The sequence below is a fragment of the Podarcis pityusensis genome, assembly GCF_964106645.2.
Source record: "Podarcis pityusensis genome assembly, chromosome: 10".
NCBI lineage: Eukaryota > Metazoa > Chordata > Lepidosauria > Squamata > Lacertidae > Podarcis > Podarcis pityusensis.
Window position 1 is genome coordinate 228917 of NC_138035.1, and position 27567 is coordinate 256483.

Here is a 27567-nt window from a genome sequence, read left to right on the forward strand (position 1 = left end):
TTTCTTTTTTTTATAAAATATTTATTAAAGTTTAAACATTACAAAAAAGAAAAGAAAAACAAAAGAGAAATATAAACAATAAACAATTACAAAGCCTCAAAAACAAAATCAAATACAACAGTACAAAACATCAACAATACAAAAAAATAGAAAACAAAACAAAAGCATTAAAAAAAAACCCAAAAGAGAATAAACAAACATACAAAAGAACCCCATATTTTCATATCCTTATCTTTTGTTAGCTTATTTCCTCGACTTCCTCACACCTCCTTTTTTGTATTCTAGTTCAATTAAATATTCTAGCAAGTCCTTTCCCTCTTTCACAAATTTAGTTCCATAATTTAATTTAACAAAATTTTAGACTTAAATTTACATCTTTACCCAATGTCAATCTATTCATACTTAGTTCTTTATAATATTTCTACTAAAGTCATATAACTTCTTTCCAGCATCTTTCTAACATTCATTAATTTTAGAATATTTCTGTAAATAAGCTTTGAATTTTTTCCAATCTTCTTCCACCGACTCTTCTCCCTGGTCTCAGATTCTGCCAGTCATTTCCGCCAATTCCATGTAATCCATCAGCTTCATCTGCCATTCTTCCCTGGTAGGTAGGTCTTGTGTCTTCCAGTGCTTTGCGATGAGTATTCTTGCTGCTGTTGTAGCATACATGAAAAAAACTTTGTCCTTCTTTGGCATCAATTGGCCCACCATGCCCAGGAGAAAGGCCTCTGGTTTCTTTAAAAAGGTATATTTAAATACCTTTTTCATTTCATTATAGATAATCTCCCAGAATGCCTTAATCTTTGGGCATGTCCACCAAAGGTGAAAGAAAGTGCCTTCAGTTTCATTGCATTTCCAACATTTATTATCGGGCAAATGATAGATTTTTGCAAGCTTGACTGGTGTCATGTACCACCTGTAAATCATTTTCATTAAATTCTCTTTTAAGGCATTACATGCCGTAAACTTCATACCAGTGGTCCATAACTGTTCCCAGTCAGCCATCATAATGTTATGTCCAACATCCTGTGCCCATTTAATCATAGCAGATTTCACCATTTCATCCTGAGTATTCCATTTCAATAGCAAGTTATACATTCTTGACAAATTCTTAACTTTAGGGTCTAACAATTCTGTTTCCAACTTTGATTTTTCCACTTGAAAACCTAATTTTTTGTCCTGATTGTATGCCTCCATTATTTGATAATAATGGAGCCAATCTCGCACTCTGTTTTTTAATTTTTCAAAGCTCTGTAATTTTAATCTGTCACCCTCTTGTTCCAAAATTTCCCAATACTTCGGCCATTTGGCCTCCATATTGAGTTTTTTCTGTGCCTTCGCTTCCATTGGTGACAACCATCTTGGGGTTTTATTTTCTAACAAATCCTTATATCTTATCCAGACATTAAACAATGCTTTTCTTACAATATGGTTTTTGAACGCTTTGTGTGCTTTGACCTTATCATACCACAAATATGCATGCCAACCAAATACATTATTGAAACTTTCCAAATCCAAAACGTCTGTATTTTCAAGAAGCATCCATTCTCTCAGCCAGCAAAAAGCGGCTGATTCATAGTAAACTTTTAAGTCTGGCAGGGCAAATCCACCTCTTTCTTTAGCATCAGTTAAAATCTTAAATTTTATACGGGGCTTCTTGCCCTGCCAGACAAATCTGGAAATATCTCTCTGCCACTTCTTGAAACAGTCCATTTTGTCCAAGATTTGCAGTGATTGGAACAGAAATAACATTCTTGGCAATACATTCATTTTTATCACAGCAATTCAGCCTAGCAGCGATAACTTCAAATTCGACCATATTTCTAAGTCTTTTTTCACTTCAGTCCATTGGTATAAGACATTTCCCTCCTCTCCACTGAAGACTCCCCCAGGCAACCTCAAAATCTGCTCTAAAGATTGGAATGACTCTCCAGAACAGATGTGGTGGTTCCTGGGGCAGAGATGGGTTTAGGGCAGTGTTTTACCACATGAGGTGTGGGGTAGGGGTGCTGAGTTTTGTCCTTGCACCAGGCACCACTGAAATTTGAAAGATCAATGTCCACCATTGTCCAGGGAGAGGAGAGGAATCAGGGGTCAATTTGTGAATTTGGAGACAAGCCATTGAGTTGCAGATGGTGGAGAGAAAGCCCAGGCAGAAATGATGGTATGAGGTGTGGATCTGAAGGACTTAGCATGAGAAGAGCCCTGAAACGGACCAGCCCAAAAGCCTGTCTAGTCCAGCACTCCTTGCTCTCTCCCACAAGCTCACACTCTCCTTTGTAAACCAATAAGAGGCTGTTTTCACAAGCAAGCGGCATAGAAATATAAAAACTCCCATCAGCCTCAGCCTCACATGGTCCTGCATGGGGCGATGGGAGTAGTAGTCCCAAACATCTGGAGGGCACCAGGCTGGTGAAGGCTGTGATGTGACCTGTGTCCAGCTCTCCCATCATCCCCCTTTGGTCTCCATCCCAACAAGGACTTCAAGACTTGCATTCTCGCTCTCTTTCACAGTGGACATTTCTTTTGTTGTCCACCAGCATTACGCTTTCCATTCTGAAGTCGGGAATGGAGTAGTTGCTTTGGAAGACACTAATCAGGCATCTAAACCACATGACCAGTCCAACAAAGTTGATGTTGAAGAATCATTGCTTTGTCACTGCTGTGGGGGCAATAGCAAAGAACCTTCAGCATCCAAAATAAACCAAAAATGGGAAGGAGAAGAATGACATATGGATATGAATTTATTTAAAAATACTGTAAGCCCATTGGTTTTTTGGCCCTCATCAAACTTTGAAATGCAAAGTTGAAGCATAAGTAATAATCTCTGAGAAGATATGCCTTTCATTAATTTAATATAATATAATTTCTATAAAATTTTCTCTTTTGCAATTTAGAATATTCATTTAGACAATCTTAAAATATCAATGACGTCCCGTCTTCTCTTTCCATGGTTCATTTTGCATAGCATAAATCCCTGCATATTTTATCTAAACTAAACCATTCACTATTCCATTATTATTTCCATCAAAATTTATTTACACAGTTGAATTTATCTTAATGCTGCCAACATTTTCAAGTGCACACAATTTTCCCCCATATATTAAAAAAATGTTTTCCAATCTTCTTTAAACAAATATTCTTCTTGTTCTTTTATACTATAAGTTAGATCCTCAAGCTGCCACATATTCCATCCGTTTAAGTTACCATTCTTCTTTGGTTGGGACCTTGCTCGTTTTCCATTTTAGGGCTGCCATAGTGGCATACATAAATAACCTTTTTTGAGGTGTCAAAGAAGATACGTCTTTCCTTTTCCCTGCTATTTGTCCTCCAAATATGGAAAAGGAAAGGATGCTAAGAAATCACACTGTCATTCTTCAATGGATTGCTTGCCAGTGGGTTCCTCTTTGTGTTTTTGCCAGGGAAATGGGAGACATTAAATTCAGCTGACATTTAAAGGTCTGCCCAGCTAATTTGCACTTTCCACAATATTATGTGAACCAGAACAGAATCATCCTTCCAAATTCACTCTTCTTTGAATTTTCCAAGGCAGTTCTCAGGTCACATAACGGGTACCCAAACACACACAGTGGGGTACCAGTGCCACGGATAACCCACAAGAAAGAGCCTTTCAAAACCCTCTAATTTTGTGGCACTATCTCTTGTAGGAGCAAACTCCATTCTTTAACTATGTGCTGTGAAGGATCTTTTTTAAATGCATTATCTGAAGAAACCTTAACTCTGCAAAGGGCATAAGGAGATCCCTGCTGGATCAGACCAGCAGCCTACAAGAGTCAACCATTGTTGGGAATGGTAACTAGAAGTCTACCAGAAACACACATGTGAGAAACAGCCACACCCTCTCTTGTGATTCTGAGCAACTGAAGTTCAGAGACCTACAGACTCCAGCAGTGGAGGGGAGACAGAGCCCTGGGGGCCAGGAGCCCTGATAGCCCTCTCCTCCAAGAATGTGCTTTTCCTCTATTAACTTCATGGTAAAGTCAATGCACTGCTGGGAAATTAATTCTCCAATGCCATAGTTTCAGAAACAACTCTCTCTGCTTCTCTTTGTCAGTCAGTGACACTAGCCTGGTTTGTGGTCATTCTTCCATATGTGGTTTTGCACAAGAGAATTACTCAAATCTGGACGGCTCTTCTCATGTTCTTCTGCCCCGCAGAGTTTGTGAAATCTATCCTGTAAAAGACATTTGGCTTCCCACAAGGTTTCAACAGTCCTCCATCCACCCATAAGTAGAGGAACCTCTCCTTCCCCAGACAACTGCTCTTCCACTTGGCTTCTGGCATCTCCAGGATTCCCACCAACCTCCAGCCATGAAGATCTTCTGCCTCCTCTCTGTCGCCTTCCTCCTCCTGATGCTGGTGGCTCCAGGTATGGCCTTCTTCTCAGATGCTTCTTCTCTGAGCTCCACAGCTCTCAGCTTTATTCATTTTAAACCTGCCTCTGAATACAAGTTTCTGGGAATTCCAAAGGGATGGGTAGGGAATTCTCTTGCCCCTCGGTCCCCCTTGAGAGCGTCCCAAATGGGGCATCTGGTTGGCCACTGTGAGACCAGGTTGATGGACTAGATGAGTCCCCTTTGGCCTGATCCAGCAGCCAGGTTCTTAGGATCTGATTGCCATCCCAATCCTAAAGTATGGAATCTGATCCAAAGAAGCTGTTGCTTAAAAATCTTTAATAACACATTTCAGTAAATTCAGCTTTGTGGTGGGGAAGAGAGTGGGCCAGTTTCCTGGGCAAGGAGGCTTCTCTCTCCAAGGTTGCCAGTGGCTCCCCGGGGAGTGACTTCAAAAAAAGCCGTTCTCAATTTCTACCATAGTTGACATTTCCCTGCTTCCTCTTCTTGGGTGGGAACTGGTGGAGACCATCGGGGGAGGCTTTTGGGCTGGGCTCACCCTCCCCTCCAGGAATTGGTCTAATCCTCTCTTAAAATCATCCAATTTTGTCAACATCACTACATCTTGGACAAGCCAGTGGGACTTTGTGACACTGGTCGTGAAAGTACTGCACTGGCTGCCAGTGAACTACAGAGTTCAATTTAAGGTGTTGGGATGAGCATGCTCAAAAGTGCTCCTAAATAAGCTTGCTTTTAACCAAAACACCTGGGGACCATCCCCCCCACCTGCCACTGGGAATATATTCATTACTATTTTTAAAATGAATGCCCTGCTTTTTTCTGTCCACAAAATATTTGTTCAAAGGCTATAAGCAACATCGATCCAACCACTAAAATAAAGAACAAACTGAAAACAGAAGCAAAAACGATAGCATTGGCCAGTTTGGTTAATTTTGGTTTCTCACAGTGTCTCCTCTTCCAAGCTGCAGCTGAGTCTTCCACAGTTCCATTTCAGTTTGCTTAAACAACAAAACAAGAGAACTCAGCATTTCTGCGTGGATTTCTCCTGATAACATGTTTGTATGTAATTTTGCCTGATCTGCAGATTTTGGCAGGGCAATTTCCCTTGGTGAAATTCATTTTGGCATGATATTTCCATGAATATATATGGGAACATCAGAGATACCCTTTGCCCTGGGTGTGCTTGGCCATATTGGCCGGGTCTAATTTTTTTTTTTTAAAAGAAGCAGTTTAATGACCGCCTCTTTCAGTGGGTCTTGGAAGACTCCCTCACAGAAGGAAGCATTCACCACGCCAAAGAGAGCCCCTCGCCCAGCCCTTCCCGGATCACTTTTATGAGCCAGGACGGGCAAGGATCAAGGAGACAGGTGGTTCACTCATCCAAGCAGCCTATCCACATCCTTGGAGGTAACAGATTGGAACTGATCCCATGCAACTTGACTAGACAGGACTCTAGCACTCTCCCACCCTGGCCCTGCTCCCACGGTGGCATCTCCCTCTTTCCAAATTTGAGCAACTTTATCTGCAAAAAACTTTGCAAAATCACAGCAGGAGATATTGGGGTCCTTACCAGGCCCCGATGGCGAAGGTGGTTCTATTAAATTATGATCCACCTGTAAGAGTCTCCTGCTGCAATTTTCTGCATCTGCAATAGAGGCAGTTAAGAAAGTCCTCTTCGCTGTCTCTTTCACCACTTGGTGGGCTCAGTGTTGAGCTCTAACCCGTATCCGGTCTGATTCAGAATGAGTTTTCCGCCACCATTGCTATAGCCGTTTCAGCGATTGTTTCATTGCCCTCAGCTCTGGGGAAAATTACAGGACTGTCCGGGCTCCATGCAATCAGAAAGGGCACTTCGGAGCCAGAGTCGATAGCCCTGGTTAACCCCACATTCCAGCGGGCCACCAGGGAATCAGCTGAAAGGCCATCAACATGGGATAATGCATTCCCTACCACTCTCTGGAAGCCAATTGGATCCATTAAGTGGTGGGGGCAGACTATCTGAATTGGTCCCACCTCCCTGCAGAGGAGAAGGGTCACAGAGAAGTCCAGTTGCACCAGGAAGTGATCTGACCATGGCACTTCTTTTGTTTTGCTTTTACTTAGTGTCAGATCACCCACATTCATAGAGGAAAACATCAGTTCCGCAGCTATGAGTTGGGCCAAACTTATTCAGGGACAGCCCCATGGAGGCCATGTTTTCCACGAAGTCCCAAGCGGCCCCTTGTAAGTTTGTGTTGGCATGGATGTTAAAATCCCCTTGGACAATCAAACTAGGTGTCCCCAGGAGAACATCCGCCAAGACCTGAAGCAGCTCGGGCAGGGAATCCTTGGTGCAGATGGGAGGTTGGTACACCAAAAGGAATCCTGAACTGCCCCTATTGCCCAGCTTTCAGAACATGCACTCAGAAAACTGGGTCTTCCCAACAGGGTGCCTGGTACAAGCTAATGACTTCCTAAAAATCACTGCAAATATGACCTGGGTTTCTGTGCATAAGAGAAACCTGGTAGATAAGCAGCAGCAAGAACAGGCCCATCTGCTTCATCCAACCAAGTCTCTGTTACACATGCCAGGTCAAGTCCTCCATCCACAATAAAATAATGGATGGCAGTGGTCTTGTGAATCATTGACCTGGCATTGCACAGCAGCACCTTCAGGTCATGTAGATCTCCCTTGTTGATTCCAGTGTCCTTCCAGTCAGGACCAGACCCGGAGGCAGGAATAGTCTTCTAACAACAACTAAACCTGCCTCCTTGGTAATGACATGGGCTGGTCTTAGCGTAACTCCTCCTCCTGCCCGTGATCACTGAAATCAGGTGTCCCAGTGCATCCCCCACCCCCCGGTGAAACCTGCCCCAGCCATTCTGTTGGCTGGGACCCACTCCCAAGCAGCCCTGAGCCTCTCCCCTTCAGAACAGAATACAAACTATACAATAAACCAATAAAACAGTAGAAACTAATTAAAAAACAACGACAATTTACAGCTATACTAAAATTAAACTAATCCCCAGCCCCAACTAAATGTTTATCCCACCCGCAACAGAGCAGACAAAAAGAAAAAAATAAACCACCAAAGATTAAAAACTATTTAAAAACATTTAAAAGCATTTAAAAGCATTTTTGACATTTGCCCCAACCCGAGTTTGTTCCATTGAGTCTGGGCTCTTCAGCACTCACGGCAGGACAATGTCCCTCTGTCCCAGGAGTCTGCTTTTTTCCTATTAGGTAATTATTTACTATTGCACAGATGCTATATATTTAAGAGCATACATGCTGCCTGCTTTAATCTCTTCCATTGAAAATGATAAGTAAATATTGAGATATTTCCTAAATTGCACACTGTTATCCTATATCAAACCAGAATTGCACCATGTGTCTGTTTTTTTGCAGGGGGTGGGGTTGCTGTCAATATTTATTTCTCCCCCCATCAGTGTTCTGCTTACCATCTGGACTCTGCCCAAAACTTTGGTCTACAAAAGCCACTGGGGACCCCAGGGAACCAAGCATCACTCTCCAGGGAATCGCAGAGATGAAGGTTCTGGCCCTCACCCTCTTCTGCCTCCTCCTTGCAGGGAATGAAGCCAAAGTGTATAAGAGATGTGAACTGGCTGCGCGACTGAAACGGGCTGGGATGGATGGATATCGTGGCGTCAGCCTGGCCAACTGTGAGTTTGCTCTTCCTTTCCCTTCAGCTTTGCTATTTCTGGTGTTTTGGGGCAAAGCTGAAATGGGGACTTCTTTTCAGGAAAGGGTTCACACAAACCCTGCTGCCCATCAGAATGCCCCAACTTTCATTAATCTTTGAAAGATCAAGAAGCTACACATCCATAGGGCCAAACCAAATTTATCCACCTTACTAATGTGAGATTATGAAAAGTACTAGTCAGCTGGAATGCAAGAAACTTAAGTGAAAATGTCTATTTAAGACCATGGGGGGGGGGTTTAGACGTTACAGACAGCTTTTACAGTGAACATTGTAAGAATGTTTTTAAATTATTCTGTTTCAAAATGCTGCAACTTTGACAAAAAAAGATTGCACACCCAGCGTGTACCCAAATTGTAAGCCTTTTCTTGTTCACTTTGTTCCAGGGATCTGTACTGCTTATCATCAAAGCTCATTTAACACTAGACTCGTGGGGCCACAAACCTCCAGCGGCAATCGTGAGTATGGAATCTTTCAGATAAGCAGCCGCTGGTGGTGCGACAATGGACGTGGCTCAACAGCCAATGCATGTGGGATCTCCTGCTACGGTAAGCAATTTGATACTACAGGGAATGCTAGCTTCCACTTCTTTAATTCAGTTCAAATCTACCTAATTTGCACTTTCTGAAATAATACACAGACAAACACACTGCACATTCTTCAAAACTCACACTTCTAATCTTGCAATGCACTTCTCAAGCTAACTGCATTGGGCACCGTATGCCTATAAATATATATATATTTACAAAAAATTGCATACAAAAGTGCATTAAAAAGGTAAAGGGACCCCTGACCATTAGGTCCAGTCATGGCCGACTCTGGGGTTGCGGCGCTCATCTCGCTTTATTGGCCGAGGGAGCCAGCGTAAGTGCATTAGATTACAGAAAATTGCATACAAAGCTGTCATTCAGGAGAATTTCACACAAAATAACTGCTGGATTTTTTAAAAAAGAAAAGAAATCACAACCTCCACCCCCAGGTGTATCTGTCCAGCTCTCAGAACTGTCCTTAGTCAGTGTCCCCAATGTTTTTGGTATGGTGACCCACAAATCCAAACTTAAAAGACTTGGTGACTACAGATTTATTGTCAAATGAATTTTGGACCTTAGGACTTCCAGAAATGCTGGTACTAATATCTTAATAAATTTTAAAATGTGTCTCCTATACTTCCTGTACCCCCTTCTTTGTTGAATTTGTGGTGAACTTTTAATGACAGGGTTCATAATAAAAATTAAAACTACATAATGAAATTCAAAATGTTTCACATAGTATAGGTTCCATTTATTTGTTTGAGTTAAAGCCATTGGGGTGATCATAGGGAAAATTGTAGAGAGTACAGTACAGTCATTGCTGCTTCCCTCTCCCCAAACTTCATGTTTACCATGGGAAGCCAGCTGTGCCCTGTTTGTCCTGACTGTGTCACTTAATATTGTTTTTACATGCAAACGTACACACTGGTACCACTGTTGTCCAATAACACCAGGGAGCACTCCCTGTCCCAGGAAAATCTATACAAGGTAGCCAGACGACACTATTGTGTACACACAGAGCACACACATGCCCTCGCACATACACATCACAGACATACATGAAGTTTTGTGTCTCTCACTCTGCCTGATACTGCACAGATATACAATCACTCAGATATGCCTCTCTCTCTCTGCTCAGGTGCTTGTCTTCCTCTCTCTCTCTCTCTCACGCACCACATGTGCATGCATGCATCCCTCCGCCTGCACCAGCAGAGTAGTGTGGGATGCTGCCCCCTCCCCTGGTAGACAGGGCATTTGGGGCGGGCGCCAGGGGGTGGCACAATGGAAGACAATCTTACTCGGCTACAAGTGATCGCCAAAGAGGAATGTAACCCCTTTTTCTCACTTGCACAAAGCAACATGTAAATCTGTCCCTCCCTTCCATCCATCACACACACAGACATCACGCATAACATCTCTCCCACCTTCCTCACACAGCTTGCACATCTCTCTTGCAGTAACACAAACATTACTTGAGCGCTAACATCCCAATTCTAAAAAGCATCTTCATTAGGCTAAAGAACCATCCGTCAACAGCACCACCTAGCGGGCTGCGAGGAGACCTAGGCCTCTCCTTTACTTTTCCAACCCTTTTTAAAGAAAACGTCGCCAGCACAAGGCAAAAGAGGCACCTGCTGGTGGTTGGTGGATAGCAGAATCCTGAATCTGCCAGGACGTCCCTGCTGCTCCTCCCCAACCCCCTCCATTCCATTTAGCCTTACTTACTGTGGGACAAACAAGGCACTCACTGCTTGCTGGCAGGCAGCAGCAGCCTGAGCATGCAGGGATAACCCCACAGCTCCTTCCTTCCTTTCCCAACCTTTCATTTCAAGTAAACATCTGAAGGCAGGCAGCTGTGTGAACAAAAGTCCTAGCACTCCTTGCCAAAGTTTTCCAACAGGGGGAGAAAGCACTGAAGCAATCGACCCACTTCTACAGGTTTGGCTGCCCACTTGCAGGTTGAGACCCACAGACTGGGAAACATTGCCCTACGCCAGGGGCAGGCAACCTAAGGCCCATGGGCCGGATGCGGCCCAATCTCCTTCTCAATCCGGCCGGCGGACGGTCCGGGAATCAGCGTGTTTTTACATGAGTAGAATGTGTACTTTTATTTAAAATGCATCTCTGGGTTATTTGTGGGGCATAGGAATTTGTTCAATTTTTAAAAAAATATATGGTCTGAGGGACGGTGGACCGGCCCACAGCTGAAAAAGGTTGCTGACCCCTGCGCTAGGCCATGACCGCTCACTAGGCCATGCTCTGTCCCACTGCCTCTGCTCTGTATCCTCCTGCTTTTACCGGGTTGCAATGTGTCCTGGAACTGTGACCTTGCTTAGAATCATAGAATCATAGAGTTGGAAGAGACCACAAGGGCCATCGAGTCCAACCCCCTGCCAAGCAGGAAACACCATCAGAGCACTCCTGACATATGGTTGTCAAGCCTCTGCTTAAAGACCTCCAATGAATGAGACTCCACCACACTCCTTGGCAGCAAATTCCATTGTCTGGATGGAGGATGAGATGGCGATTTTTAAAGAACTGATTTCTTTCTCTGGCTAGAATGCAGCTGACTAGAAGGGATCCCCCGCTTGGTGCTATAATGATTGAATGCCAGCTCAAGGGGAAAATGCTTTAAGTGCCCCCCAAAAGTATTCAGGCTTGGAGTTGGATGGACCTCTAGGAAAAGGTTTTCCACAGTTCAGAGGCAGCCCCTGCAGCCTTGGGGGTGTTTGTATTCTGGGGTTTGCATTTTAGGAATCCCCAGTAACCTCCTTTGCTTTCTGACAAATCTTTGCCAGCGTTCTTAAATGATGACATCACAGATGATATTAACTGTGCCAAGAGGATTGTCCGTGACCCTCAAGGGATGAACGCCTGGTAAGTGCTAATATCTCAGTGACTGGAACATTCAATACCAGCCAAGTTTTCAGTTCACATAACTATGTGAAGAAAGATGGTTTCACTTGACTGTTGTACAGCTGGCAGCTAAAGATCCTTCCCCAATAGGCACTGACAAGGGCTAAAGATGCTTCCTTAAATGTACAGCCAGTTGTGCCCCCACTGCTCTGGGACCCTTCTCCACTTCCCCTGAGTAACTGGCAGCATCACACAGTGCTGGGAAGCCAGGAAAAGACCGCAGCCCCACCCGCATCACAAAGCCAGCCACTACCATGTGCAGCAAACACTTGGGTGGCTGGTGGCTACTAGGAGCTGTTAGTAGCTGTCTTGGTGGGGATTTAAGGAAATGATTTGGCAACTGAGCCAATGTGTAGTAGTGGTAAGAGAGGACCTGGGAGACCAAAGATCAAATCCTGACTCAGCCAGGAAGTTCACAGGTTGACATTGAGTCAGTCACTGTCTCACAACCCAGCCTACACGACAGTGCTTTTCTAAGGGGAAGAACCATGTATGCCACCTTGAGCTCCTTGGAGAAAAGGTGGGGTATAAATGTAGTAATAAATAAATTGGAATGCAGGAAAGGAGGAGACAGCCTGAGTTCTGTCATGGGGTGGAGCGAAGTCCTGGGGCAGATGGTTCACTTCCCAAGTTTGCTTGGAGGTCTTTCACAGAAGGCTATCAATGCTTAGCAGCCACAATGACTCTGTTCCGCCTCCTTTGTTAGACACAATGTGCCTCTGAATGTGCCTCTCACTCACTGGATCATCACCTTGTCATGGTGAGTGGGCTTGTATGTTCCTATGACCCTTATGAGCGAAGCTGTTGGGAGTCACGTACTCCCAGCAGGGTCACCCAAGGCTAAGGTCAAAGGGAAGGAGCTAGACAAAGAATGATCCAAGAAGTCCTCAACAGCAGAACAGGTGGCATGTTACAACGGATGTGAAGGCGGGTGAAGGCTGCAGCAGATAAGAATTTACCGGTCGTTGTTATACTCATGCCATCGGGATAGAGCTTTACTGTGAAGACTGTGTGTTGATCAGCATGCACTGATCTACACACATACAACAAATTCACACACAGGCATCTTCTAAAAAAATCCCAAACCCCAAAAAGTCCCATAGTGGTTGGCAAATGTTTATGTGGGCAAGACCGTGAAATCTAGAAGCCCCTAGTCAGGAACCGGCACGTGGGTGGTAGATACAGACAGATTCAGCCATTCTGACTCAAGGAATGAGGCAGTGAGCAGCTCAGCAGCTCTGTCCATGACTGAGCAGTAAAGTTCCACGGAGGATGGGAAGCAAAATTTTGCTAGAAGGGCATCATGGGCTGTTAACAGATGGACTTCCCGTTCACCACCAAAACTGATCATCAGCAGGGACAATGAACGGGAAGAAATACTCTGTAGCTGACACAAATGCCTCACTTGGAAATGTTGTGGAGCTTTTAAAGAAGATCCATCTCACTTGTAGTTACTTGGAAGCAACAGTCATGTGACTTCCCTCACTTCATTTTTTACTCTCATTCTGACTTTTAGGTATGCTTGGCAGAAATTTTGCAAAGGAAAAAATCTCTCAAAGTGGACAAAAGGTTGCAGACTCTGAGTTCCATGGTCCTGAATGAATTCCAGCATTTCTCTTGAGATCCCCTTTGATGAAACATCTACCTACTGCCATATAATCAAAATCCAGTTGCTTCTTTTTGGGCTAGCATTTGTATGTTGTGCCCCACCCCGTGGTGGAGGGAAATGGCCCTCTTTCTATAGGAATGAGGGAAAGTGATTATTATTTTTAAATGTGTCTGGGGTGGTCAGTCATCTTGCTCTGGATTGCAAGCTTCTCTGCTTGAAAATCTTCAATAAATTGAACATAAACAAAACTCTTTTCTTGCTTGATGAGTGAATAGAAAGAACAGAATTAGGTCAAGCATCATCATCTCATCATAATTTGGAGGGAGGTGCAGAGGCAGACCTAGGTCCCTTGCACCCCTGGCAAGGAGCTGTATGGGCACACACACACACACCAGAAAAGATCACTTCTCCCCCATTTGATCTTGCTGTGACAGCAGCAATGCACTGCCACAAACATACACCTCATCAACACCATAGTCTCATGCAGTCTACCTTCATGCTTCCTTGCCATCTTTCTCACCACTCAGCTCCCAGCTCTGTCTAAACTCATGACCTTATACAGATAACTAGTGACAGATTTCTGGGGTGACTTACAAATGTCAGATTGGAAAATGGGCCCCAAGTTTGCAGTCAATTTAAAATTGGAACACATCCTGTAATATTCCCATTATTTCCTGACTGACTTTCTCCTGCTTATTACTTCTGGTACATCCTATTATGAAGTTTTCCAGGCATTCTATTATCCCTTCAAATGGCCAGGCCTGCCTTTATATGGACTGGGTCTGCAGTGCTGAGGAAGAGGCTGTGCCTAACCCTTTCTCCCTACATCAGGTACAACTGCCTTCCTGAAGCTGTCAGCTGAGGGGGAAACTCAAACGTCAGGTGTGGCACCGCAAGATAGCTATATCAACCAACACACATCTCTCCTCTTAAGTCCAGGGGAACTGCTGGGTTTAAGCAGGGTTGGGCAATGGGGATCAGGGGCATGATGGATGAGGCCATAAATTTCCCACTGCAGTCATAAATGCCCACGTACTACAGCGAAATAGTAGTCGGCTAGGAACAGAATTACTGTGCTTGGACAGAGAATGACATATCAGACGTGAAACCTAAAACAGGACGTAAGTAGGAGCCCAGGGCCCTTCTGATCCCATGTCTTTGTGCTTGAGCTTTAAAAATGGGGAAATTCCAGCTTCACAAACAGTTATTGGAAATATTCCTTATTTCCCTACTGTTCAACTTAATCAAACCTTGTTCTGGTGGTATGGATTTATTCGGTTGGGGTGGTGCACATCTCTTTGTTTAAGCAATCCCTATCAGTTCAAAAATTGATGCTTTCAAATTATGGTGCTGGAGGAGACTCTTGAGAGTCCCATGGACTACAAGAAGATCAAACCTCTCCATTCCTAAGGAAATCAGCCCTGAGTGCTCACTGGAAGGACAGATCCTGAAGCTGAGGCTCCAATACTTTGGCCGCCTCATGAGAAGAGAAGACTCCCTGGAAAAGACCCTGATGTTGGGAAAGATGGAGGACACAAGGAGAAGGGGACGACAGAGGACGAGATTGTTGGATAGTGTTTTTGAAGCTACCAGCATGAGTTTGACCAAACTGCGGGAGGCAGTGGAAGACAGGAGTGCCTGGCGTGCTCTGGTCCAGGGGACCACAAAGAGTTGGACACAACTAAACGACTAAACAACAACAACATCAGTTCCCCATTGCTGGTGGCCAGGAAATATACAGAACATTTCTTCTCTCTTTTTTTCACCAGAGCTTAAGTAAAATTCCAGTAAAACACTTAAAAAACAACAACACAGTGTTGCCCCTTAGCTGTACATTTGGCATTCACTAACTGCAGTTTTCTGCATATCCTTTGGCTCTTCAGCTTGATGTCAATGGCCACATGCTAAGTTCTCCACTGATGAAAATGAAACAAACCACTGCATTTGGAACCTAACATCATCATCATCATGTTGGTGACTTTATCTTTTCCAAGGCAACCCAAAGTTACAAAAAAAAACAACCCAAAACCCCACACCTAGATACATTAAAACAAGAGGGGAAAGAGAGAGAAAATCTCACTTACTTCTAAAAGGCCACAGATAGTTCAAGGCTAAAGGCCAAATGCCTGGTTATAGAGGACAGTTTTGCCTGATGCCTAAGGATATAAATGATAGTGTCAGGTGAGCTTCCCAAGGGAAAGCAGCCCACAAGCAGGGAGCCACCGCAGAGAAGGCCTCTTCTTGTGTTGCCAGAGGAGGCACATGAAGAAGGGCCTCAGATGATGATGGCAGCATCCAGGTCGGTTCATACTGAGAGAGGCAGTCCTTGAGGTATTGTGGTCCTCAGCCATTTAAGGCTTGATAGGTTAAAATCAGCACTTTGAACTGGGCCTGGAAACTAAATGGCAGCCAGTGCAGTCAGGCCAGGATCAGTGTGAGATGCTCAGTGTGAGATACTGGAGGATACTGGAAGCCAGCACCTCCAAGGTTGCTTTCTCTGAAATGCTGCCAGTTCCACACACAAAGCCAGACAGACTCTGTGGTCTCAATGTGTGGGATCAGGAGAAGGGGTTTGGATTTGTTAGGCACTGAGAAGGTCTAGGGAGCAAGTGGGTTTGGGGATCCCTGGCTAGGTGGGACCAGAGACCCAGCTGGCCTGCAACTCAGTGAGATGAGGAAGGCACTTCAGCCCTGTGGGATTCAAGCAAAGGTCTGGCCCTCAAGGCCCAGCCCTGCTGGGCTCAACCTTCAGAAGGCCGGTCACGGCCCTTGGCCCCTGGCCCTGCCCTCGCTGCCACAGCCAGATGGGGAGCCCAGAGGAGACTGCAAGGAGCGTCTGACACTGGCCTTGGAGCCAAGCATTTCCACTGCAATGGCTCTGGATTGAAGGTTTCAGGGGGTTCAGTGCAGCCCCAGGTGTGTGCCCAGCTAGAGAACCCCAAACCCCAACCCCAAACCCCTAGGTTAGATTACTGGAACATGTTATACTTGTTCTGAAGATGGTTCGGAAACTTCAGCTGGTGCAGAATTCAGCAACCAGGTTGCTCACTGCAACAAGATGGTCTGAGCCTATGACATGGATCCTGGCCTGACTGCAGTGGCTGCCTATTAGTTTCCCAGGGCAGAGCACTGATGACCCAGTCAGGCGACTTTTAAAAGCTTGTCATTGCTTTTGCATTTATTTATTTTTAATTTCTTGCAAAACCATTATATTGAGGTTCTCCCTCTCCAGTAGTGACAGATCATTCAAACATAGTCCATTCACATTAAGAGAGATTAGCTTTAAAGTCATAGAATCAAAGTTTATTGTGGTAGACGTTTTAATTTTTTTCTCGGAGCCATAAGACAGCTCTCAACAAGAAGCAAGCCAAGCCAATGGACACAACAGTGAGGAATGGGATTAACGCAGGCAAACAGCCTAAATAAAAAAACCAACAAGCCTTATAAACGGTAAAGTGAGGGTGACCTGAGAAGCCAGGGGCAGCCTGGAGCAGTTGGAGGCTGCACTCCACGTCACTGAACAGCATGGAGCAGGCAGGGACTATAGCTGTGCCTCAGACCCTCTTCTCCTGTCAGAACCAAATAGGGGGGGGCCAGTGCCCCTCCCCCCCCAAAAAAAATCAATGAGGGGGCTGGGCCCCCTCAAATTTGTGCAGTGGCATTTTAGGGATTGTTCTTTCTGCCAATTTTAGGAATGTGCTTTGACCAGTCTTCTGCTTCTTTATTGCCATCACATGCCAGATCTTGAGGGGAGGGGTTCAATTCTAAGCATGGCTAATGCATGGATCTCACTGCTTGCTGCCATTAGATGCCCTTTGTATGGGAAGAGTGGCTTGAAAGGGAAGGCCCATCTGTACACATAGCTGACTTCATTTGAGGCCAGAGTAAATGCCTAAGAATATCTGCACTTTCTCAAGTTTCCATACAAGTACCCTGGTAAATTTCAATCACACTCGAATCAAACTTCAGTTCCCTTACATGCATGGTGAGGTAGATCCTTAATTCTGTATTTTAAAAATCTGATAGTGTTCTCAGTACTGAACACTTCAGGGAGGAAATCAAAATCCACAGAATGAAACTGATGATAAATTGGGTGAGTCCTCCCTCACCCTCGCTCTCCAGTATTCTACAGACCCTAATATTTTTCCTGCAATCGCCCTTTGAGTGCACCTCTTCTTTTTCCTCTAAATTATTTTCCACCATTTGTAGCTGCACAGGAGGGCAACCAAGATGATCAAGGGTCTGGAAGCTAAGCCTTATGAGGAACTGGAGATGAAAGCGCTCCTCAGTCTATGTGTTCGAGACATCGTGAGCTTTCCAATATGGCCCTGTCACCAAACCGTGGTAACTTGGTTCTCTTGAAATCCGGAGAGACAAGTGATATCCTGTATGCTATAGGACTTTCAATAAGACATGTCGGAGACCAGATCTGGGTTTACACACCTTTCATGCAACATTTATTTCACATAGTCAGGTATACTTGAATACATTGGTACCAAGAGGTTCAAACATTCACAGTTCATTCACCCATACTCACAAGGCCCTTCACGTGGGTTGAGCATGCCTCACGCAAGAGCTGTGGGTGTCGAGCTGTGGCATAGTCCCGGCACACTGAGGGCATGCAGAGAGTCCTTTTTATAGCCTTCTTCCCCCATTGCCATCTGTGGGCTGGCTTGGAGAAGGATTGAATCTCCACCGCTCTTCTTCTGCTCTCCTCCTGGACCACCACCAAGTTGCCTCTGCAGCTGCACCTCAGAACATACAGTGTGTCCTAGGCCTTTATCTCATGTCCGTGGCCCATTGCCAGTTCCTCCCTGTTTTCGTCTGGGGCTTTTTGCTTTCAGTAAACAACACCACAGTCATACATTCCTCTTTGATCAAACTAATTTCTCGCTACACTTGCCAGCATATCATGCTTTGCGAATTCTCCATTTTCTTTTGGGCCTAACATTCATACTACACCTTCATGACAACCCCGAGCAATATAAAGACATCTGCTGTCAAAACATGAAAATCTGGCAAACAAATATGTTCAAAATTTTGAAAGGCTTTTGGAAAAGCAGGAATACCAACAATCATATTTCAATAAACAAGTAAAAGTCTCAGATAAGATGCAGATTATATCTTACAAAGTGACTGAGCTCATTGCTTAACAGACAAGACCACATACAATGGGGGGGGGGGGGATTATTAAGCCTGCCTGCGGTTTGTGAAAAAATTGTTGGATAATGATGGAAATGCTTGTCTGATGACGCAATTCACAGAAGAAAAGCTGATATTTCAACTAATCTTCAGGAAGCATCTTTCTGATAGTATGAAGAATTCTATATTTGCCTTTTAAGTTGATGAATCTGTTGACCTTAGGTGTTTTATACTTTCTGAATGTTCCATAATCACATTATGAAGTAGTTATGTTGGAAATGTAACGAAGCAGTAGGAGCAATGGATCATGTATGGTGATGTAAAAAAATAGGAGAATTCTGAGATACAATCTACAATGAGTTTAAAAAAGATGTTTAAATTATCATTTCCAAAAAAGCCAGAAGCTTTCCTTCTAGGAATCATTGTGGATGAGATCCCCAAAGATCTGAAGAAGTTATTTATGTACGCCATCACGGCAGCAAGAGTACTTACAGCACAAAACTGGAAAGAAGACCAAATAATAATAATAATAATAATACCAACGAAGAGGGACTGGCAAGCGAAACTGATGGAATATGTGGAGATGGATAAGCTGACAGGGCAGTTAAGAGACCAAGAGTACCAAAAAGTTAACAGCAATTGGAGTAATTTTTAAAAATATCTGAAAGATTACTGCGCCGATTTAAATTTTTTGACTGGGCTAGATTGACTCTTGTAAAGATAACCAGTAGAAACGGTAAATAGAAGATTAGATACAACTGGAAAGGCATACAACAAAGAATTCTATGGACCCTAGTAAGACGTGGAAGGAAGTCCAATGCAAACAAAGTAACAACGTTCAGTAGATAAGTAACATTTATTTTATTTTTTGTTTATGCATACATGTTCAATGGTGGAATGTTGAGAGATTTCAATTATTTATAGTGAATGTTGACGTGTATGAAAAGGGTGGTTGTAAATCAACAGAAAAACCAATAAAGATGTAAAACAACAACCCTTAACCTATAGTTTCCCCCCTATATGAATTCTTTGATGGGTCAAGAGATTGCCCTTCCGCCTGAAACTCTTTCCACATTCCAAACACTGAAATGGTTTCTCCCCTGTATGAATTCTTTGATGAGAAGTGAAATTCTGCTTCCACAGAAAGCTCTTTCCACACTCTTGGCACTGAAATGGTTTCTTCCCACGGTGAATACTTTGATGACTATGGAGGTTTGCGTTTGTCTTAAAGCTCTTTCCACATTCCGAACACTGAAATGGTCTCTCCCCTGTATGAATTGTTTGATGAGAAGTCAAACCGCGCTTCCGCAGAAAGCTCTTTCCACACTCTTGGCACTGAAATGGTTTCTCCCCACGGTGAATACTTTGATGACTATGGAGGTTTGTGCTTGTATTAAAGCTCTTTCCGCATTCAAAGCACTGATATGGTTTATCTCCAGTATGAATTCTTTGATGGGCTGAGAGATTGGGCTTCACACTGAAGCTCTTTCCACATTCCAAGCACTGATATGGTTTCTCCCCTGTATGAATTACTTGATGGGCCTTGAGAGTGGACCTCTCACAGAAGCCCTTCCCACATTCCAAGCACTGATGTGGTTTCTCCCCACGGTGAATTTTCTGATGCCGATATAAGTTTGCGCTACTGTTAAAGCTCTTCCCACATTCTGAGCACTGATATGGTTTCTCCCCTGTATGAATTACTTGATGTGCTGTGAGAGAGGACCTCACACGGAAGCCCTTCCCACATTCCAAGCAATGATATGGTTTCCCCCCTGTGTGAATTATCTGGTGGGCTGTAAGATTGGACCGCTGTCGGAAGCTCTTTCCACATTCTGAGCACTGATATGGTTTCTCCCCAGTATGAATTCTTAGGTGGGAAGTGAAGTAGCTGCTGTTACTGAAGCTCTTTCCACATTCCAAGCACTGATATGGTTTTTCCCCAGTGTGAACCTTCTGGTGTTCACGGAGGTTTCCGCTAATTTTAAAGCTCTTTCCACATTCCAAGCACTGGTATGGTTCCTCCCCTGTATGAATTCTTTGATGGGTCATGAGATTGGTAATCTCACGAAAGCTCTTTCCACACTCCAAGCACTGATAGGGCTTCTCCCCTGTATGAATTCTTTGATGGGAAAAGAGCCTTGCTTTACTACCTAAGCTCTTTCCACATTCCAAGCACTGATAGGGCTTCTCCCCTGTATGAATTATCTGATGGGTTGTAAGATGGGCCCTCTCACGGAAGCTCTTTCCACATTCCAAGCACTGATATGGTTTTTCCCCAGTGTGAACCTTCTGGTGTTCACGGAGGTTTCCGCTAACTTTAAAGCTCTTTCCACATTCCAAGCACTGGTATGGTTCCTCCCCTGTATGAATTCTTTGATGGGTCATGAGATGGGTCCTCACACGAAAGCTCTTTCCACACTCCAAGCACTGATAGGGCTTCTCCCCTGTATGAATTCTTTGATGGGAAAAGAGCCTTGCTTTACTACTTAAGCTCTTTCCACATTCCAAGCACTGATAGGGCTTCTCCCCAGTAGGATTTATTCGATGGGAAGTGATATGGGAGCTCTGGCTGAAGTTCGCTCCACACGGCCTCTCCACTGTGCAGATTTTGTGGTGGCCTCCCTTCTTTATTTCCAATTCATCACCTTCTGCAACGAGGAGAGAAACCAATTAGAGCCTCAGGAAGAAATGGAGCCCCAAATTATTGAACAATGCTAATGAACACTTGTGATAGAGGAAGAACTGAGGGCATTAGTCGTGAGGTCTTACTACAGAGCTTTCCAAACTGTGTTTTGCGACACATTAGCGTGTCAACTACAGTGTGTAGCTCTTTCGCACAAACTCACCCCACGCTCCTCCTGGGGCTGGAAAGGGGTTAGTTGCTTGTAAAACTGAATTACTGTGTCATGAAATGATGCAAAACTGAATTACAGTGGTACCTCAGGTTACATACGCTTCAGGTTACATACGCTTCAGGTTACAGACTCTGCTAACCCAGAAATAATGCTTCAGGTAAGTACTTTGCTTCAGGATGAGAACAGAAATCGTGCTCTGGCGGCGCGGCAGCAGCCGGAGGCCCCATTAGCTAAAGTGGTGCTTCAGGTTAAGTACAGTTTCAGGTTAAGAACGGACCTCCGGAACGAATTAAGTACTTAACCTGATGTACCAATGTACTGTGTTGCAAAATGATGCATGTCTAAAAAATGTGTCACCAACATGAAAAGTTTGGAAAGCTCTGTACTCCAGGGTTCACTGCCTTTTTGGACTGGCATTCACTGACCTATTTATAGGAACCTGAGATTTGAAAAGTCTGGCTCGTTCCTGGGATGGATTTTGTTTGGCTCATGAAATCCACTCCATCTCCAATGTCAATTGTCTCTTTGGTCAACCAAAAACTGATGGAAGCAAAAAGAAAAAACCTGACAAAAGCTACTTCCACTTCCCCATCAACTCTGCAGTCTATATTTTAAAAGGCCTAGGAAGTTCAGCCTGATCATGATTAAAATGGCATAACCGGAGGAAGAATATTCACAGAAAAGCGGTAGGTAGCCTTCCATTCAAGGTAAGTTGGTGGGGTGTTAGAATCCCAGAATCTGTAGGTGGGAAGTTCATCACATAGATATATGTCTTGAATTTAAAAACAGATATTATGATCCAACGGAGCCTTACCGAGAGAGTCCAAGATCCCACGAGTCTCCTCCATGACTTCCTTAGGCAGAGCTCTCTGGTCAGGATCCAGCAACGCTCACTCCTCGTCCGTGAAACAAGCAGCTACATCTTCAAAACACACTGCACCCTAAAAGAAAAAGGTCTTCGTCTTAGATAGCATAAAAATTATCTACTATACTTTGCTCTGTTGTTTTCTGCCTGTTCTTTGCTGCGTTGTTTTAATGGGATTGTTTTGCTGCACATTTTAATTATTTAAAATGCTTATTTAACATTTTAATGGAATAATTTTATTGTGTATTTTAATGATTGAAATCTTTGTGTAACTGGCTAGAGCTCCAATTGTGTTCTTTTCTCCCTGTGCGCTGTTTTAGGGGGGAACCCTCATTGTGCAATTGATGGAGCTGATCGGGTGCACCCTGGCCAATGTTTACTATTGTTTGTCAACTGCTTAGAAGCCAATTTAGCATTCAACAATCAATACTGAAATAAAACTACAACAACTGATAAATAATACTAGTGACATACAATCACAGACTTGGAAGAGACCCTGAGGATTATTGTCCAACCCTCTGCAATGCAGGAATCCCAATTGAAGCATCCCTGGCACTCCAACCTCTGCTCCAAAGCTTCCCAGGAAGGGGCCCAGCACCTCTTGAGGGAATCCGTTCCACCATTACTCTTACTTAACCTAAGCACAACCACAAGGGCTCCAGACTAGGGCTGGGTGATATATCGGCACATCATCCAAAACCAGCCTGAAGTCCACATCATGGTAACAGTTTCATAACATTCAACGTGGCAATATATCATGAATCACAATGCGAGCTGGCCCTATGTAAAAAGTAACCATGTGGGGAAAACTGTGAAGCTGGTCATTGCTTTTCGTGATTCCTGCCGCCCCTGTTGCTCTGCCACCTCAGCGCTTCCCTGCCTCCTGCAAGGGGAAGCAAACCAGAAGAGCAGGTGCTGAAGAAAGCAGCCATCCAGGAACTTTCCTCAGGAACAGAGACACCATGAGCTTCTTGTTTTCAATGCATGTGCCAGGCTGGTAAGTGGCGGAGGGAGATGCTGGTCCGAGGCGGCTCTGGGCTTCTTGCTGGGAGCCTCTTGCTCCCTTCCTTGCTCCTTCTCTAGGCTCTCTGCCTGTAGGCGTCTCCTGATCCCCGACTTTCGCTAGAAGCCTTGTCAGAGCAAGAAGCCCTTTCCTCCTTGCCTCCCCCAAGCCCTTTCCTGGTTGCTGCCCAGCCCTGTCCTTTGAATGGCTGCTGCCCTCAGTCGGAGCTCTCTTGGAAGCAGCAGCTAGTCCAATGGAAAAAGAAACTGGGGTTATTACTTCTCAGGCTATTAAAGGTAAAGGGACCCCTGACCATTAGGTCCAGTTGTGACCGACTCTGAGGTTGCGGCGCTCATCTTGCTTTATTGGCCGAGGGAACAGGCGTACAGCTTCCGGGTCATGTGGCCAGCATGACTAAGCCGCTTCTGGCGAACCAGAGCAGTGCATGGAAACACCGTTTACCTTCCTGCTGGAGTGGTACCTATTTATCTACTTGTACTTTGACGTGCTTTCGAACTGCTAGGTTGGCAGGAGCAGGGACCGAGCAACAGGAACTCACCCCGTCGCGGGGATTCGAACCGCCAACCTTCTGATAGGCAACTCCTAGGCTCTGTGGTTTAACCCACAGCGCCACCCACATCCCTCCTCTCAGGCTATTACTTATGTTAATAAAATAAAATAAACTTTGTCCTGTTGTTCAAGCCTCTTTCCTCCCCTCTCCCCTTCTGTGTGTCTCTCAGTTGCCAGAGAACACCAAAATGCACATTTTCCTGGCAAAATACATGCATCTTATTTAATACATTTTTGTTTGGTGAAATTTTGTCCATTCTTTCTAGTTTGTACTGGTTTATAAAAGAAAATTAGCAAACAATCAAATAACTGGTGTTGTGGGATGTATATACAAATTCAATTAAGACTCAATAGTGAATAATATTTTAACATCTAAAAGTGTGACAGATAATTTGTTTTTTTCTTGTTTAGTAATGTCATTAATTTTGGGGGGAACATTCTCTTACCTTACCTTTGATATCTATGCTACATCTATATCTACAGCGTTAGAGAAAATGTGCTAATTTTAAAATTATATGTCCTATTAAATAACTGCTGCAATATGCTAAAGGTAATTAAAAATGTATCCGTTTTAGACCCCTAAGTAGTAGCAGTTGCTAGTTTTCATTTGCTTCTCCACAGTTCCCGGCTTATTTCAGACACTGTGATATATCCGTATGTGTCAGGGGTTCAGGAGCAGAGGCACCGGAAAGGGAGGAAATAGAGAGCGAGGGGGAGGAGTCCGAAGGTAATGTTAGCGATGACAGCGGTCCGAGGTCTCTGAGTCTTTCCAGCGAATCGGAAGATTCACAGAAAGGGGCTCCCATGGTCAGAGCAAGGGGGGTGCCGAGGGGGACACCCCAGGAAGAAGGGGCCAGAGGGGACTCAGAGAGAAGCAGTTGGAAATCAGGACCAGCGTCCACACCAGAGTGCAGTAGGGGGGAGGAGTCCCAGGCATCGGGATCAGACGGCGCACTGCCAGTGGGAGGACATGAGTCAGGATTGGCCACGCCTCCATCGGGGAGCGAGGAAACGGTCGAGAGGAAGGTTGAAGGCTGGGCGCGCGCGCCAAGTTCAAATGTACAGGAGGGCGGCGCAGTTGGCAGCCCGGATAGGGAGCCAGGTCCCAAAGCCCGCCGAAAAGACGGGGAGGAGTCAGGGGGGTCAACGTCAGCGTCAGAAGAATCCAGGAAGGAAGGGACCCCGGGGGGTAGCAGGACCCAGAGGAGAAAGGAGAGACGGAAGAGGTGGAGTAAGGCTAGAATCTTAAACTGGTGTACAGGGGGCGGAAACTCAGATGGAGCTTCGCCGATCTAACCATGAGACGTAGAGTTGCACGCAGCAGCTTGAGAATGGAAACTGTAACTCAATAAAGACTTTTGTTTAATGATCGCTGGCTAGCGTGATCCTCTGTGAGCTAGGATCTGGAAGCAGCTCTGACAGTATGATATATTACAATGTTGAAAACTAGACATCACCCAGCCCTAGAACATTATCTGTTAACTCTGTTCTATCCTATCTCCCATTTGATAGAATCAGAGTTGCAAGGGACCCTGATGGTCATTTAGTCCAACTCCGTGCAATGGAGGAATCTCACCTAAAGCCTCCACAACATGCCGTTTTGTTTCTGTTTAAACCAATTCACGAATCAAGAACTCATATATTGACCACTAGTAATAAACCACATGCTGAAGATATTCTTGCACATTTATTGTGCTATTTTGGTTATATACAAATAACATGAAGACTCAGGAGACTCAAAGACTTCTTTGTATCCTCGGTTATTCCTATGATCCTTGTTCTAGGGTTTATGGGGTATTAGGGGAGGGGCAGAACCTCTGGCAGGGGACCCGTCATGCTCCTTCTGGGGCACCTGGCCCACCTGTGGTCCCTACCCTGCACCCAACTCTCGCCCACGCCTTCTAGGAGCTGCCAGCATGCGACAGGGGCCACAATCCCGGGAATGGCTTCACCTGGCCAGCTAAGGCAGGTGAGGGAAACCAGTGGGTCTTGAACCCTCCGTGAGTTTGGGACTTCCCGAGTGGACGAAGAGAGGCTCCAGCAGATTCAGCAGACAAGACCAACAGCGGGTCCGGCGGCCCAGAAGGTGGTTTCTGCAAGTGCTGTGGAGGAAAGGGAGCCCGTCCAGGAGGAGAACTCTCCTTCTACACCTCCACTGCCTTGCAGGATCTTGTCAGAAGAAAAGGCTCCGGAGGAAACAGGGCTGCCAAGGCAGTGGCTGGACTTCTCGGCGGTGGCGCCCGCCCTGTGGAACGCCTGTGATAGGAATTTTGAGGTCTTAGATATATGGTAAGGTTCATAAGTGTACCAACCAAGCACCTACATAGATCAGCGCAGGAAGACCAACCTGGAACCATTTTGATTCCCAAACTGACCAAATGTTTTCCCTGCAAGTCAGGGAGCCTTCCCATCGTCTCAGGAATTGAGTAATCAGCATTTTCATGGGTGACAGACTATCAGGAAAGGCAATCAGATAACCTGGCAAACAGGAAAAACAACATTCAAATTTCTGTTTTAGACCGCCTTTTCTGTGATGCAGGTATGATGTTTCTGGGGGTGGTCTTGATCGACAGGGGGGCTTGCGCGCCACTGCTCTGGGTTCCGTCTCCTTTCCTGCGTGTGGCAGCGAGGACCCAGTTGCAGCAGATCCATCAAGATCAGGCCTACCAGCCGCTTTGCGCCTCAATCTTCTCTGCTTGGCCCAACAGGGAACCCACTTAAGCCTCCTGGATCCCCCAGAAGGGAAGAAGGGCCATTTCGGCTGACCACCCGCCCTCCCGCCAGAGGCCGAGGAAAGAAGCAACTCTCTGGCTTTCGGAAGACACCTGCGGGAAGCTCTTCCTCGTCCGGCTCCCTTCCTCGGCAGGCGTCTCCCTGCGGCCAGGCCTCCCCGGCCCCGCCGCCTCCTTCCCGGGGCCAAGAGAGAGACTCACCGGAGGGTCGCCGGCCAGGCCGGAAGAGAGGCGGAGGGCGGGGCTTCCGGCTCCGCCTGCCTTTCCCGTCCTCTCTAGGAATCCCGCCCCGTTGACTGTAACCCTTGCCAAGCCGGGCGGCCGAGAAGCGCCGAAGAAAGTCCGACGCGGAGGGAATTCGAAGGGGAGCGAGTCGAAGGATCAAGAAGCGATCTTGGCTTTCCTTTCTTATGGTCTAGAAACACAGGCACAGCAACAAGGAACGGAGACTTGACGCTGGTTTTTATGTTAAGGAAGTTATTTCTGTGGTTAAAAACCAATAAAGATGAATTGAAAAATGAAAGAAATGCAAAATAAAAACACAGCAGACTTAACAAGACCCACACACAAAATGAGGGGTCACCCCGATCAAACGTTCATTAGGAAATGGGATATGTATTAAAGAATATTGAAAGGATTATTGTCATAATGTGATGTCTGCGGCAGCCTTTGAATGACTTTCGCAGTATGATGGATAATTAGGAAATTTCATAATTTTGATGAAATTTAACCAAATAAAACAGAAATATACAGTGCACTAGATAGATCAAGTGGTGGATTCATGGTGGGGTGACGGGAAGTCAATAGAAATTTAAGAAGAACATATCGTGATGTAATGTAATAAGTTTTATTTTCTCTCTCTTTTTTGCCTTTTTGGACAATTCTTCTGTATGCTTTTTGTGTTAATTTCAATAAAGCACTATTAAAAAAAATAACAAAAAGAAAACAAGAACCAATCACTGGGTTCCGAGCTGTTCCCTCCCTTGGCCCGAAAGAGGAGCGGCATCTCGCCGAGGAAAAGGCTCGGTCCGAAGCGGGAAACCGCCGGGGAAGAAGGAAGGGCTGGACGGAGTCTCCGGGGAGGCGCGCCCGACACGCCCGCTTGGGCCGCTTGGCTCAGCCAGGGCTTGCAATCCTCTTCCCTGCATGCCAAGACGGGCTCGGGGCTGGAGCAGCGAGACCGACAGGCGGCGGCGGAGGAGCCGGGCAAGAGAGGGGGCGACCAAGCCTGTCGGGGGGTCCCTCAGAAAATGCACCTGGGGCCA

At 45.2% G+C, this 27567-nt stretch overlaps 2 protein-coding genes across 6 annotated transcripts; one reads left to right on the plus strand and one right to left on the minus strand.

The window, feature by feature from the left end:
• The first annotated feature begins 7855 nt into the window (after nucleotides 1-7855).
• Nucleotides 7856-13383, plus strand: LOC308457367 (lysozyme C, milk isozyme-like). The gene is made up of 4 exons (XM_080971128.1): nucleotides 7856-8042; nucleotides 8467-8628; nucleotides 11409-11487; nucleotides 13043-13383. The coding sequence occupies exons 1-4, from the start codon at nucleotides 7907-7909 to the stop codon at nucleotides 13107-13109; spliced, it is 444 nt and encodes a 147-aa protein (XP_080827254.1). The 5' UTR covers nucleotides 7856-7906; the 3' UTR covers nucleotides 13110-13383.
• A 4182-nt stretch (nucleotides 13384-17565) lies between these two features.
• On the minus strand, nucleotides 17566-26593 carry LOC308486961 (uncharacterized protein). Of its 5 annotated transcripts, none has more exons than XM_081024191.1 (3): nucleotides 26504-26593; nucleotides 21947-22073; nucleotides 17566-20922 (listed from the first exon to the last, which is right to left on the minus strand). In XM_081024191.1, the coding sequence occupies exons 2-3, from the start codon at nucleotides 21978-21980 to the stop codon at nucleotides 19280-19282; spliced, it is 1677 nt and encodes a 558-aa protein (XP_080880317.1). In that variant the 5' UTR covers nucleotides 21981-22073; nucleotides 26504-26593; the 3' UTR covers nucleotides 17566-19279. The 5 variants fall into 5 exon arrangements, with proteins under 5 accessions (XP_080880317.1, XP_080880314.1, XP_080880318.1 ...); XM_081024188.1 differs by having other exon boundaries at nucleotides 17566-20925; XM_081024192.1 differs by lacking the exon at nucleotides 26504-26593 and adding an exon at nucleotides 26396-26420.
• Between the last annotated feature and the right edge of the window lie 974 nt (nucleotides 26594-27567).